This window comes from Cydia splendana, chromosome 12 (genome assembly GCF_910591565.1).
Source record: "Cydia splendana chromosome 12, ilCydSple1.2, whole genome shotgun sequence".
Taxonomy (NCBI): Eukaryota; Metazoa; Arthropoda; class Insecta; order Lepidoptera; family Tortricidae; genus Cydia; species Cydia splendana.
In genome coordinates, this window is record NC_085971.1 from 17,454,621 (window position 1) to 17,470,287 (window position 15,667).

General features: G+C 44.6%; 1 protein-coding gene across 1 annotated transcript in view; it reads right to left on the bottom strand.

The window, feature by feature from the left end:
- Positions 1–15,667, bottom strand: part of LOC134795723 (TATA element modulatory factor) — a 36,226-nt gene continuing 20,559 nt past the window's right edge. The window contains exons 8-11 of the mRNA XM_063767672.1: positions 14,596–14,676; positions 6,045–6,239; positions 3,485–4,530; positions 1–2,804 (exon numbers count right to left, since the gene is read on the bottom strand). Coding sequence (XP_063623742.1) covers positions 4,387–4,530; positions 6,045–6,239; positions 14,596–14,676 — 420 coding nt within the window. The 3' untranslated portion in view covers positions 1–2,804; positions 3,485–4,386. The remainder of the gene's footprint in view (positions 2,805–3,484; positions 4,531–6,044; positions 6,240–14,595; positions 14,677–15,667) is intronic.

Here is a 15,667-nt window from a genome sequence, read left to right on the forward strand (position 1 = left end):
ACTTGTTTCATTTTTATTTACAAAAACATACAGGCAGCTGTGAATTAGTTAAAAAATGTGTCGTTTTCAGCGAAAAGGAACCTTCGTGCGGTTGATGCTGGTGTAAATATTAGCGAACCTCCAATGGGTTTATTAGCACATGAGAGCCATCACACTTCCTTCCTGCCACATCACAAGTCCTTTTCCTTGAGAACGAAACATCTATAGTCAGGTGACAAGTGCCCTAAATGACAATCAATTCAAAAAATACAAATGTGGTGACCACGGAGATGTAAGCCCTGAAGGGATACCCTAATACAAAAATTCGCCTGTTTGCCTGTCACTTTAAGGGTCAGTTGCACCAAACCGCCTGTCACCGTTAAAGCGTTCGCTAAATTTTATTGTATGGGAAGTTTCATAGTTCACTGCTGAGTGACGTTTGATCAGTCTGTCAACTGTGGCTGGTGCAACCGGCACTTATTCAAGCGCTAGAGAGAATAGACGAACGAATGAATTGGTTCACGGTTGTAGCGTGATACTTGCCTCTCTGTCTCACTTGTAAATTTGTACGTAAGTGTGACAGGGAGGCAACACGTCCAACGTGATTCGCGGTAGGCCCTCTGAGCCATTACTCCTCGAATAGGCGCAGTTGCCTTATGACCTTATAAGGGCACTTGTCACCATTGACTTAATGTATAATACTATCATTATAATTGCAGAAGACCTCCCAGCCCTCGACATAAATGTATGGACACCGAATCTGACTAACGAACGGTTTAACTCACTGGTCTTTACATTCACGTATTTATGTCAGCGATTTATGAACAGCTTTACATCACTTTAATCTATACATCTTTACATAGTTTAATACACACTAAGTAAAATTTAGATGATATCTAAGGCATTTAAAGAATATAACTAAGCAACCAATTATACAAAACAATATTTAATAAATTTCATAAACAATTTTTTAATTTCTATAAATTTTTTGACCAAGAATTTGGCAAACCGAACAAAAATGAAAAAAAAAATTAGTTTATTTAATCTAAACAATATCATGATAAGCCATCTCCAAGTTTAGTATTTAGTACTAATCAGCTTGTACGCAAATACTAATACAAAGTGATCCTTTTATTTCCTCTAGAGTGTATATTATTACATTTATTACTCTCGATTCCCTTATCAGACTTTGCTAACATAACTCAATATCACTTCGTGAAGTCAGTATTTTAAAATGCATATTACTCTAGAGGGGCATAATAAAATGGGGCGAATTGTGACAGTTTCAAATTATCACTAAAAATAATACTTCTATTTACTACAATAAACGGACTTCAGCATTCTCAAAATTCAAACAGCTTTTTCAAAAACTTACGTTAAAGAAACAAAAATTGCTAAGCATATATATATATATAATGCCTGCATTTTACCAGATTATATCTAATTCGACTATTGAATAATTGTCAGAGATTTCTGAGCACCGTTACATTATAATTTATTTGACGGTACTTTAATATCAAGGCCATTTTATAAGTTACCAATGACAAAACATATGTATACTACATATATATATACACCGTGTTTTTTTTGATTTCCGTTAATTTCAAGGGTGCATACCTGAGCTTAAATCAAGTAACTTTTCCAAAGACACCGATATTCTAATTAACTCCATTTCGAAGATAATCAATATTTTATTTTTTTCCTATAAGGCCTCTACAAGCTTGTACACTTGCCTTAAGGCCGGTTTACATATTGATTAGTGTTTAGAATGAGTTCATACATTTGCTACTAAACTTAAGTAAAATCTCGGTCGATCGATGTTCGAATTGACATTGATATGTCACAGATTTCAATTGTTTGGTTTAGTTAAATGTAATGCCCGTGTTACAACAACGCTATATGCTACATTTAATTACTTTTTAAGTATGCCATTAGTTTTCTTAAACGTACTTAATCATACCCCGAAGTTAACGGAATTCAATAAAAACACGGTGTATAGCCGTAAAACCGTTGACAATGAGTTCTTCTTTACATATGTGTGTCCCTGTACAGTCAAGGAATTTGATTTCTGTACCACTAAACCGCCATGCACACAGCTGCAAAAGTGCAAGCTCATACAGTGGATATGCATTATTGCAGCTTACTGTACATTGTCACGATTCACATTGACAGAGTGCGAATTGACACATAAATCAAATTCCTTGATTGTACATTTCTCCGAGTACAGACCGTAACCATGATCCTAAGTATTTTAATAAAGGCATATCACAATGTAAGCTATGTACATAGCACACAGGTGCAAATTCGTGATTTTCAAGTGAAATACACATTGAACACCGTTTTACATTTAAATGGCAATTAGAGCAACAATTATTAAAGGGAAATACAATTGGCATAAATTATATTAGTAGCGGCAGCTTTGCGAGATGAAATCGGCCTCACTTTCCTCATTGCAAAAGCTATAAGACGCACAAACAAGACATATAATAATATTTTGTCATGTTTGTATGCGTTGCGTCTATAAGATTATTTCAAATGTGAAAATGAATGGCAATAGTCAATCGAAATATCAAAATACATCGTTTTAACTGATCCGAGCATGATCAATTTAAGTCACACATTCATTGCCACTAAGTGCTACGGGTTGCGCTCGTAGCGCGTAGCCACGGTTTTGCCGTATGGAGCGCGTAGTCGCTACGAACACTTTACCCGACAGTCGGGTTTTGGCCCTGAATGTGTTAATATCTCTATTTGCGTTAGCGATTAACGACTGTCACCTAGTCTACGTCTCTTACAGCCATGAGAAATTTCAATAGCGGATATTACTGCAATGTTCTGCCGCCAGAGTGCAGCACTACCGACTCAGTAAATTCATACTGTTTTTTGACAAGTTCTCACAGACAATAAAATATGACATTGATGCATCAAGTTGTTAACACATTCAACACCAAGAACCCGACTGTCGGGTACACTGTTCGTAGCGACTACGCGCTACATACGACGAAACCGTGGCTACGCGCTACGAGCGTAACCCGTAGCACTTAGTGGTATTGAATGTGTTAACGCATTCACTGCCAGGGGGCGTGGCCTAGGAACAAACTTATATGACGCTGAACGCACATGGGCGTTGGGGGCAGTGAATGTGTTAACAAGGGCCTACCGGTAAACTCGAAAATCGAAATTTAGTTATCTGCCTCTTTATCGCTCGAATATCCAAGAGTGATAGAGATTAGCACATTCAATACCACTAAGTGCTACGGGTTACGCTCGTAGCGCGTAGCCACGGTTTCGTCGTATGTAGCGCGTAGTCGCTACGAACAGTGTACCCGACAGTCGGGTTCTTGGTGTTGAATGTGTTAAATAACGAAATTTCGATTTTCTTGTTTCGCGGTAGGCCATGTGATTGACGTGACGTGTGATGTGTCAATGTGGTTTGTTTACTGTATGTGCCACAAAGGTGCTACCTACGCCGAGGTTTGCCTAATATTCCCTATAGCTAAAAAACTAATGTCACGCGTCCAAGTGACAATACAAGGATGACATCGCTTTTCGGTACGGATATGATGGTCGTTCTGTCTACGTGACAGCGTGATAAAACGGTGTCCGTCACTTTCTATCCCGCGGTGTTAAATAGTGACGGTTATATTGTCACGTGGATAAAACTATCCATAATACGCCTGCACATGAGGAAATTGCGCAAATTTTCGAAATAATGGTTTTATTTCGAAATATTGTAAAAGGTTACCTTTCTAGTAATATAATTTGGGAACAGGCAATTTCTTTCCGCATTGGAAATCGTAAGAAGTCCTTTATCAAAATGAAACCCTATCACTGAAATAAAGTTTGTAATCATTATGGGAAATACAGTGTGTAAATCCAATACGGGCGAATATTTGTATATTTTCCCTTCTTCTTCTTCTTATGGTGCCGTCTCCTGCCGGAGGTTGGCTATCATTAGGGCTATTTTCACTTTTGACGCTGCAGCTCGAAACAGCGATCTGGTGCTCATCTTGAACCACAGACAAAACATCCTCCAGAATGATCATAGTCGCGCTACCCCCTCTGCCACGCATACGGTAATTTTACTCCATGTTCGAGTCGAAAGTGTCTTTGTGTGACGTCCGTGTCTTTGAACGGACCAATCACGGCACGGGACTTCGCTCACCTCGTCCCGCGTGCCCCCGCATCGTTTTCCCTGGATTTTCCCCTGTATTATCAGCTGGAGGAGGTATTTCTCATTTCGTAATACACGACCAAAGTACTGCAGTTTCCTAATCTTTATAGTATTCAAAATGTCTCTTTTCTTTTGCACTCTGCAGGACGCTGTCATTGGTTACTCTATCCCCATTATGTCATTGGTTATTTCCTCTTGCAATAGGTTTAAGACGGGCCGGCCGCTGCCGATGGCTACCTGCGCTTGAGCGCGACCAGTTCGTCCAGTTGCGCCTTGTACAGCTGTGTGACGTCCTGCAAGTCTAGTTTTAGTTCTTCTAGTTGCTCCTCTTTCTCGCCGTACATTTGGAGTAGGGCGTCGTATTGCTCTTGAACGCTCTGTGAATAAGAAAGATTGATGTGATGTGGGTCCACTAGCACAGTTTAAAAAGTAACAGTGGACCGACGCCTTTGGTGTTTGCGTAAATGCCGACACCGCACAAGAACACAGTAGGGTTGTCAGACTTTTACACAACTGCCTAAGACTTTGACTTGACTTACTATAAAATACGCTAGCCCTCTAAGTAGTATGCAGCTCGGGTGCGCGCGACCCACCCCGCGCACCCCGCACGATTGCCCTGTCTACGTCTAGACGGCTTCGTTGAATGACTGTATTGTGCCACTAGTTTCCTATCTATCTGTATATACAGAATGGCTAAAAAATAACTGCATTCGCGTTGCCATGGAGGTTTTGAGATTATACTGAGCAATTTTTTTTCGGGATTTCGTGGTTGGTCCCATAGTAAAAGTTGCTCAGTATAATTCCAAAACCTCCCTGGCAACGGGAATGCAGTTATTTTTTAGTCACCGTGTATATAGTATAGTGATGTCACCTGATAGTCATCCAGCCTAGCTCTGAGCGAAGCCACATGGTCTCTGAGCGTGTTTCGTTCAGCGCTAAGCTGTAGCGCCCGCGCCTGCGCAGCACGCAGCTCGCCGTCCCGCCGCTGCAGCTGTGAGAGCAGCTCGTCGACACCAACCGACCAGCGAGTCTAACCAAGTGGCAATGAGAAGTGAGAACGATATAGCTACGTCACCTGATAGTCATCCAGTCTCGCTCTGAGTGAAGCTACATGGTCTCTGAGCGTGTTTCGTTCAGCGCTAAGCTGTAGCGCCCGCGCCTGCGCAGCACGCAGCTCGCCGTCCCGCCGCTGCAGCTGTGAGAGCAGCTCGTCGACACCAACCGACCAGCGAGTCTAACCAAGTGGCAATGAGAAGTGAGAACGATATAGCTACGTCACCTGATAGTCATCCAGTCTCGCTCTGAGTGAAGCTACATGGTCTCTGAGCGTGTTTCGTTCAGCGCTAAGCTGTAGCGCCCGCGCCTGCGCAGCACGCAGCTCGCCGTCCCGCCGCTGCAGCTGTGAGAGCAGCTCGTCGACACCAACCGACCAGCGAGTCTAACCAAGTGGCAATGAGAAGTGAGAACGATATAGCTACGTCACCTGATAGTCATCCAGTCTCGCTCTGAGTGAAGCTACATGGTCTCTGAGCGTGTTTCGTTCAGCGCTAAGCTGTAGCGCCCGCGCCTGCGCAGCACGCAGCTCGCCGTCCCGCCGCTGCAGCTGTGAGAGCAGCTCGTCGACACCAACCGACCAGCGAGTCTAACCAAGTGGCAATGAGAAGTGAGAACGATATAGCTACGTCACCTGATAGTCATCCAGTCTCGCTCTGAGTGAAGCTACATGGTCTCTGAGCGTGTTTCGTTCAGCGCTAAGCTGTAGCGCCCGCGCCTGCGCAGCACGCAGCTCGCCGTCCCGCCGCTGCAGCTGTGAGAGCAGCTCGTCGACACCAACCGACCAGCGAGTCTAACCAAGTGGCAATGAGAAGTGAGAACGATATAGCTACGTCACCTGATAGTCATCCAGTCTCGCTCTGAGTGAAGCTACATGGTCTCTGAGCGTGTTTCGTTCAGCGCTAAGCTGTAGCGCCCGCGCCTGCGCAGCACGCAGCTCGCCGTCCCGCCGCTGCAGCTGTGAGAGCAGCTCGTCGACGCCGGCCTGTGACGTCATCACGGCGCCGGTGGGCGTGGCGCGGCCCGTGTCCTCCTGAAAACATTTCAAAGAGTTACCGCCTTGTTCATAAAACTTTACGGGCCTGATTTAGTGAAATTATGTTTTATCCCTTTCTTACAAATTCATAAGTCCTAATGACACATAAAGCCAACCGATTATTAGCTAATTGAGGTTTGTAACGCGTTTATGAATAAGGGGGATAGTCGTTCGATTTGTAGCTGGCCCCGAACGGCTAATCCTTTGTCTATTGTTAAGTAAAACCGCATGTATTACCTTACCTGCTTAAAAATTCGTTCGATCGCTTTAACCGGTTATTGAATTAAGACTCTATAACAATTGGAATAAGATGCAAATGAACTAATGGAAAAATATTTTTGTGGTCCCTCTACCCACGGTTACTGAGTGTTAGCGAGTCGAACGCTACAGAACCAGTCTTTAATGTGTCATCAAGGTGCGTAACAAAGGCGCGTTATCAGAGAGCATACTTACACTGGTTATTTGAACGTTGGACTAGCCCGCGCTCAGGTGCCAATTAGGATTGTTCATTTTTTTTTAAATGTTCTATTTCAAAAACCATTTCGAGATATGAGGTTTTCAAACAGTTTCCGACATTTGCTGCGATATAATAATTGAGGATTGAAGATATTTCAACAAATATCCTTATGACCTTAGTTTGACCTTTCTCGTTGGCTGAATGTAAAGTCATCGCATAATAAAAGTTATCGGACCATAGTAAATCAATCCGTCACTCACGTAATTGTCAAAGTTATCATTGTCATAATGAAAATTTTCAGTTAAACCGCTGCGCTGGTTTGTTATGATTTGATTTATAATTGATACCTAAACAGTAGTTTTCGTTGCTTAATATGTCAAAGCCCTTGTTCCTACGTGTGGGAATGATTCACAAAAAGAATTGTTCGAATCCGCGAAGACCTACGACGTGAAACATGGTGCCGTGAATTGAACTTGGAATACCTACCAGTGGCGGCGCGTGGAATTTTTCTCTAGACAACTCGGAGCAAAAAAAAAACACCTACATGAAACACCTACATTATGTACTTATTTTTTCATGATAAGCGAAGGTAAAGTAAAGCGCTAGGTGTGTCCTTGAGTTCGTTCTTTTGCAGTTAGTGTATAACCACCTTTGCCATACTTGTCATCACTGACGTCACATAAACAGTGTATGTCGTGTATGACAAAAGCGGATTCCTACTCCTAAATTCCTAACAATCCTAACTAATAAGTTTTTTGCAAAAATTTCATTTTTGGTACAAGCTTTTATCGCTGACTATACTTTTCTTACGACAGACAACTAATACTCATCGAGACAATTCTAAAAACCCCTAACACAATTAGGTTGCGTTGTTCCATCACAGAGTTCTTATGGCGACCTCCTGTCTCCATCATCAGATCAGTTCGACAGTACATGATATTATTGTATTGTCAGCAGAACTACATACAGCTGCCAATTTTCATGACGCTACGATCCTTGGAAGGTGTTTAAATTAGTTACCTTAGATTCCATTACATTAGTTACATACAGATCGACCTAATAAAAACAAGGACTGACCTTGAAACACCTGCACGAACAATACGCAACACTAATAACACTCAAAAATTCACTGATTTAGTCTTTATATATAAATATATGCACACAACTAAGTAAAATCTCATTAAAACCTATAAAACTCTAATAAAAACAACAATAACAACAAATCTTGGCAATAACCGGAACGGAAGTGTTGTCATAATATTATTCCATTTTCACCCACGACCTACGGACTTCCAAAACCTATTACTACAAATTTATAAACAGTACTTTCTTTGAAGAAACCCTCGTTATCAAATTACCTTAACTAAACTTGCGACTCCATAATATTCTTAGATTTTGTAATAAAATTTCTTTTTTTAAAGGTTTTTTGAAAATTTGGTATTAATGATAGCAAAATACAAAAAAAAATTACCCATTAATTCAATTCAATGTTTTGGTACGGCAACATTAACCACACGAGCGGCAAACGCGACTCGATTCAAAATTGTGAAACATTACACTCCAATATAAATCTTACCTATTTGTATTTAAGGTTTAAATTCAAATGAAGCAGCACACCGTTGTGGTACTTGTGGTGCTGCACTTACGCCACTCGCGGACTTTGACTGTGTGCGTGCATTTTTCCAATATAAACCTTATCATGTTACGTTTAAGGTTTTTATTTAAATGAATAACTCGATACAAAACCGTGTTATTTTGATGCGTAAATACGCGGACTTTCTTTAGCAAACTTTATGAGCGTGTGCGTGAGTTTTCGTATATGTGTGGTGGCTCATGAATGAATACTCAAGCTTAAACTTAGTCGCCCGCGCGCCCGCTATGATTAGTTGAAATTTAATCAATAGTGAAGCTTTAGTAAATCGTGTTATCGATTACAAGGTAATACGTAGTGTTTTCGTTATGGATATATATGTAGCAATAAATTTTAGGCAAGCCGGTGGGAATCGGGTTGTATGAAGCCGCCGCTACTGATACCTACCTACTTACACACAGTATTGCTGTGAGGATCACGTCGATGTAAGTATAAAATTAATATTATTTTACTACAATTATTTAAAAGCTCACTTTGTAGGTAGGGTCGCGGGGACCTATGTGTTTTCTGTGGTAATGTAGCCAGAGTATATAAAGGCAAACCGTTAAACAGAGATGGTGCCTACTAGAAAGAAACACTATACAAGAATACATAGTCATACTCAAAATTCAGCCTGAAACTGCTTTAAAAAGATATAATTTCTAATTTCCAGGTACATGTTGCAGTTCAAGCTGCTGATATCATGGTGGACAAGACTTAAGTTAATAGTTGTGAATAATAAAACATGTTTTTGTTTACCTACTTTTTTATTAATTTAGGAAATATATGTATATATGTTTCCCAAAAAAAAGTAACTATACATATATGTATGTTCATCATGTTCTGCACGAGCAGCTGACAATGATGGCTTCTTGTTGACGAACCAGAAGAGAAGTGTATGGTTTGTTATTTACTCTGTTCCCAGGCATTATTTACTGTCGTAAAGTATTATGACGATTAATATGACGTTCGTTTCGATACAAAATGCTCAACTTTGTTCAGGGCCCAAGTGCCTTAACAAAATCAATCTCCTTCGTACATTACGTATCCCACAGCCGTATCTAAATAGGAATCACCTGAAATTATAGGATATAATTAGCAAAATTGGCATGTACCTAATATAGTACAATATCCAAACAATGGTGACAAGCCGGTAGAACCCACTGGGTGCTAAGCTACCTTAGCAATGGACGCTTATAACGATTTTATGAATCCAATCATCTTACGAATCGAATCAGTAAAAAAATATATGATGTAACTTACATTTGTATTATGTGTTCCGTACTCTACGTCAGAGATGTTCATTGAGAGAGTAACGCGATCGGTGACCGATAGATGCCGCTAGCGTCTATGTAGTCGCTCCGCCCCACGCCGTGACGTTGTTCCGCTTCCCCTCACTGCAATCCGTTGCTCCCTTCCCGCGACTCGCCGCCACCATGTCATTGTTTCGTCGACCGTCTGACCGATGGTCCGCAAATATTTTTTTTGCGTATATTTTTGCAGCATGGTGTTTTAACATTTCCGATCCAAAGCTCGGTCGATTAAATAGTGAGATATAGCAGAGATCGCTACTACATATTAGTCTTTTGGCGGTCTCGCGATCGAAGTCATCGAACGGTGCTTTTCGATTCTACCCACTTTTTTCTTGCTAAATTAATTTTCACATTCCATGCTGCTAAAATCGTTACCGTTAACTCGCATTTTCGAGATCGAAGTAGGAAGTGCGTCAGTAGTTTTCGTTAACAAGTGGTAACGCAAGTCGCTCCGCATCGGAGAGGGAACGTGCGGTCATCGTGCCGGCGGCGGCGGGGGCGGCGCCCGGGCGGCGCGGAGGCGGGCAGCCTGCGCGCGCCGCTGCCGGGTGCCGCGCTTCGCCGATAAGGAGGTTTGGATTGTCACGAACCATCCGGTGAGCCAGCAGGTCGTATTAACCTGGGAGTACCTCGTGTCGTTAGCTGCGACGCGACCGGGGCTCCCCTGTCCCGCCCGGGCCCCGGCCCCCGCGCGCCGTCGACTTTCTTCTGCTGTCGTCCAAGGTGACCCCGAGACGCCGCGACGCTGCGGGCCGGAGCCCGAGGTGTCGCGGTGCGGGGTCTGCGGGACGCCCGCTCCTGTTGCTGCAGTCGCGGTGCAAGTCGCGGTGCGGACGCTTCCAGGCCGCGCCCGCTCCTGTTGCTGCAGTCGCGGTGCAGACGCTTCCAGCCCGCGAGAGCAGTCGCGGTGCGGACGCTTCCACCAGTCCGCGGGACTCCGAGAGACGTCTCACGCCCGCTCCTGTGGCTGCGGGCGCTTCCAGTCCGCGGGACTCCGAGAGGCACACGCCCGCTCCTATTGCTGCGGTCGCGGCGCGGGTGGATCGCGGACCTCTCGATCCCGTCCTGCTCGAATGGAAGGAAGGTAAGTTACGTGGAAGCAATGGAAACGCTACGAGTACAGCGACGATCGCCGCGTTGGTTGCCGTCCGTCATGACGTCGCTGGTTACCTACGCGCCGGTGGTGGCCACCACGATGGCGCCGCCGAGGGCAGCAGTGTCACCGTGATGATGCGTGCAATTACGAGCCAGCCATCGGCGCCTCCCGTGCGGGTAACGTCCGTCACGCGCACCGGCGCCTGTCGAGCTGGCCGCCACGACGGCGCCTCTCGCCTCACGCACCTGAGCCTGGCGACGGTGGCCGCCACGATGGCGCCGCCCGCTCGATGACTCTGCCCGCCACGATGGCACCGCCCGCCTCACGACGCACCAGTGCCTACCGAGCTGGCCGCCACGATGACGCCTCTCGCATCACGCACCGATGCCTCCCAAGCCGGCGGCGGCGGCCGCCACAACGGCGCCGCCCGCCACGACGGCACCACCGCCTCGCGCACTGGCGCTTCTCGAGCTGGCCGCCACGATGGCGCCTCTCGCCTCACACCAGTGCCTCCCGAGCCAGGCGGCGGCCGCCTCACGCACCGGTTCCTCCCGAGCTGGCCGCCACGATGGCGCGTCTCGCCTCACGCACCGGCGCCTCCCGAGCCGGCGGCGGCGGCCGCCACGATGGAGCCGCCCACCTTACGCGACAGCGCCTCTAGAGCGGGCCGCCACGATGGGTCCTCGCCTCACGCACCAGCGCCTCCCGAACCAGTGGCGGCCGCCATGATAGCGCCGCCCGGCCTCATGCACCGGTGCCTCCCGAGCCGGCCGCCACGATGGAGCCGCCCACCTTACGCGACAGCGCCTCTAGAGCGGGCCGCCACGATGGGTCTATCGTGGCGGCTATACTAGCTCGATATAGGGTGTTTCTTCGGGTAAAGCGAATTAAACTATCACGCTCCTAGACATCACGTGGGACACGCGGCACAACACCCCGATTGAAAGTTTTCTTTTTCGCGACATACAGGCCTGCCTTGCTGCCGAGTTTCTCGCAGAAATGAGACTCAATGCCTCCTGTTCAGTCTCAAACTCGCAAACTTTAGTTCATGGAGGAAGGTGACACCTTCGCAGTCCCCAGCAACACGAAGCTGCCGAAAGCCTCGCGCCACTTTCTTCCTCATCTTATGAAAGCAGTCCGTTACAACCTCCAATATTGGTAGACAATCTACGAGGTAAGGCCCTTACAGTGAAGAGTAACCGTTAACGGGCCACATCTGCAGCGCTGACGACAGAAGTGTAAACATACAACCGCACCACTACAGTATACATAAAACGACGGCGACACTACATCCCCTCCGTTACCACGGCTGTCGCAAAAACTGCTGATGCCAGCAGATCGTCTACAGGTCGCGCTGGTTCCTTGCTACTTACCAGGTCGGTACAACCCCCGAGGGCGACGGTTTATCAAGAATTCACTGCGCGCCCGAGTGGCAGCTACGCCCAGAAGCCGCCGATACTATCTGCGCCTGATAGGCGCCTTGTTGGCCAGCCTCCGATTTCGAGAGCCTTCGCACTGTGTCACGGTATTTCTTAACAGACTCTTTGAACTGCTACCACGTCTCTTCTGGCAGCTGCCGGTGATACGACTTGGTATGGATGTCTCCACCTCCCAGCCTAGTCTGCTACCTGTGACGGCGTGATAAGGAGAGCCTTCACGCAGCTGTGGTAAGCTTGCAATTTACTGGCGGTCCTAGTGAACACAGCGTCAGACCGCCCTCCCGCCCGCCCGACCGCCCTCCTGTCAGATAGGACGCTCCAACACCGAGCTGGCGTGACTGGCGCATGCATGCAACATGCCAAGGGCTAACGCTACATAGCGAACGAGACGCAACTCTCTAGGCCGCCTGTACGCCCACAATGTAGAAATGGTCTTCATGGTGCATCAAAAATAAGATCGACTGCCAGGTACCTCTAATATCCAGTGAAGTAGCGAGCTATCTCAGACATATATTTCTATTGCCCATGTTAGCTTTCAGAACGAGACTTGTTCATAAGCCTGTAACAAGCGCTGTATGTGAACCACTATCGGACACTATGCCTTCTTCCAACGCCATTAATAGCGAGACCAGCGCCTCCCAAACCACCAGCTTGGGACGCGAGAAATCTACTTGCCCTAATTTGAATAGCCCTACAACGTACCTATATAGAAGAGCTGCCGCATTTTTACTGTTAGCATCAGGCCGCAGGGTCAATGACCTTACTCTACTATACTGTAGCCCGGGCAATTACATAGATAACGTTCACGCTATTATTTTGTGTCCGAAATTCGGCTCTAAACCAGATAACGTGTCTTACCGATTGGACTCTTAGAAGCTCCGGAATAAAGTATAGATCCAGTAAGTAGGTAGTCTGGGTACGTCAACTTGTGAGAATTACACAAAATGTTAGGGGACACTGCGCTTTCAGCCACAGTCTCATCCAAGCCGGCCTCGCTTAAGATTGCTTTCGATCCACGATGTACTTAATCACTAAATTGGCTGGAAATCTATCCAATTAGCGATATTTTGGCTTAAGTTAATTGGGAACATGACTCTTCTTTAGACGATTCTATCGCCGAGATTCTGCGGATTGGATGCGATTTCGAATGAGAAATCTCTCAAACCAGTTTAACGTCAGATTCGAACCTGGGATTACAATTTAAATTCACAATTTCCTGTCATGCATCATTAGAACGAGTCACTGTGATTTCATGGGTTGCAATAAGGCGTATATATTTATTCTTTCTCTGAGTTCTATGACAGTAGGTGTAGCCCTAACGCTTGCGCGCCCGCTGACTCGCCACCAGGAGATAATAAACAGGTCTCAATGAACATCTCTGACGTAGAGTACGGAACACATAATATAAAAATTTTACCTTCCAATAAAATTGATATTATGTTTCCTTCTACGTCAGAGATGTGAGTAATGCCTTCCTGGCAGGCTACTAGGCTACTTTTATGCCGACGGTACTTCTCCTCAACAATGACATGGTGGCGGCGAGTCGCGGGAAGGGAGCAACGGATTGCAGTGATGGGAAGCGGAACAACGTCACGGCGTGGGGCGGAGCGACTACATAGACGCTAGCGGCATCTATCGGTCACCGATCGCGTTACTCTCTCAATGAACATCTCTGACGTAGAAGGAAACATAATATCAATTTTATTGGAAGGTAAAATTTTTATATTTTTGCTCCCCTGATTTCAGCCAAGTTATGGTTGGAGTTGGATGCTATATGGATACATACTCCAATAAAACTAAGTTATATTATATAACTGAGGCAGATTTCTGGAATCAGCTTTCACAAATTTATAGCGTAGGTATTTTGAAATTATTGATTTAGGGATTCAAAATAAACGAGTTTTCCAGACGATCTTATTTATAGAAACGCGTGACACTGACATTGTCGACAGGTGACATTACAATCAATTGACAATTACAACTATTTTTTTAATGTTTGTTATTGCTTGTGCTTTATCAAATCAGCCACTACATGTAATTTACGAGAAGTCGTATCTCATATTTTCAATAAATTATAAATATTCAACCGAGCCGTGAATTAATAAATCATTCAAATTGGTATCTTAAATTAACCTATATTTTCAGAAAATAAAATAAAAATGGGGGTCTAAAAAAAATGAACAATCCTAATTAGAATTACACAAATACACGACCCTTTTTTACAGGTTAAGGTACGTGAGGTTTTACTTAACAATAGACAAAGGATTAGCCGTTCGGGGCCAGCTACAAATCGAACGACTATACGTTACGTTACGAAACAAAAATGTGATAGGTCAAAAAAATCCTATATTTAGTTAATTTCAAAACTTTTTACTTGGTACTTATAGAATTACTTTCCAAAAGATATGAAAGACTTACCGAAGCCCATAACGACGAGGACAGCGTGTCGGACGCCACAGAATGCGGCGGGCTGATGTCGCCGCGACACGAAACTTGCTCCTGGAAAACATTCGTGGCATGATTCATAAATACTTCTGTCAAATCTAACATGTCATTGATAATCATAAGGATGGTATAGAGTTATAGACCGACAAGAAATTGTAGAAATTAGAAAGTGGCAACATCGTAGTATCGTCCCGTTTTCTTAGATTGATTTGGAAGGGACGACACTACGATGTTGCCACTTTTTAATTTCTACAATTTCTTGTCGGTCTATATTCCGCCTATCCAATTTCTTTGTCCAATGAGAGAGTGAGACACAATGACATTGGACCAAGAATTTGGACAGGTGGAATACCATCCTTAGATCCGTAATTTTAACATTTCTGTATGTACGAGTAAGAAAGAGACAAAATTTAACAGGCGTTTAAGGATGGTATTCCATCTGTCCAATTTCTTTGTGCAATGACAGTGCGTCTCACTCTCTCATTAAAGCAAAATGTGAGACGCAATACACATTGGTCAAATAAATTGAATAGGTGGAATACCACCCTTACTTGTAAGTATCATGGCTAAGTTTTCTTGCAAAATGCTATGGCAAGTATGGCGTCGATTTTTACACACTTTTTATTTAGCTTCACTGCGTATAATGAAATATAGGTATCTATATTTCTTTGTATACAGGGTGGCCAAAAAATAAGTGCATTCCCGTTGCCAGGGAGGTTTTGGGATTATACTGAGCAAACGGGAATGCACTTATTTTTTGGCCAACCTGTATATGTTGCTTTAAATCTTGTTTTTTAAATTTTTTGATTATCAAGAAGAGTTTAGAGCAAAAAATATTGTCTATAGGTAATGTTAATATCCAGGGAGGAAAATGGGGACTACGTATGGAAAAGCGGTCGTCCCCTTTCGTCTTAAGACCTCCGCAAAACACAGCTACTCAGAGGGCCTACCGCGAACCACGTTCGACGTGTTGCCTCTTTGTTGTACTTGTAAATTCGTACGTAAGTGTGACAGGGAGGCAACACGTCGAACGTGATTCGCGCTA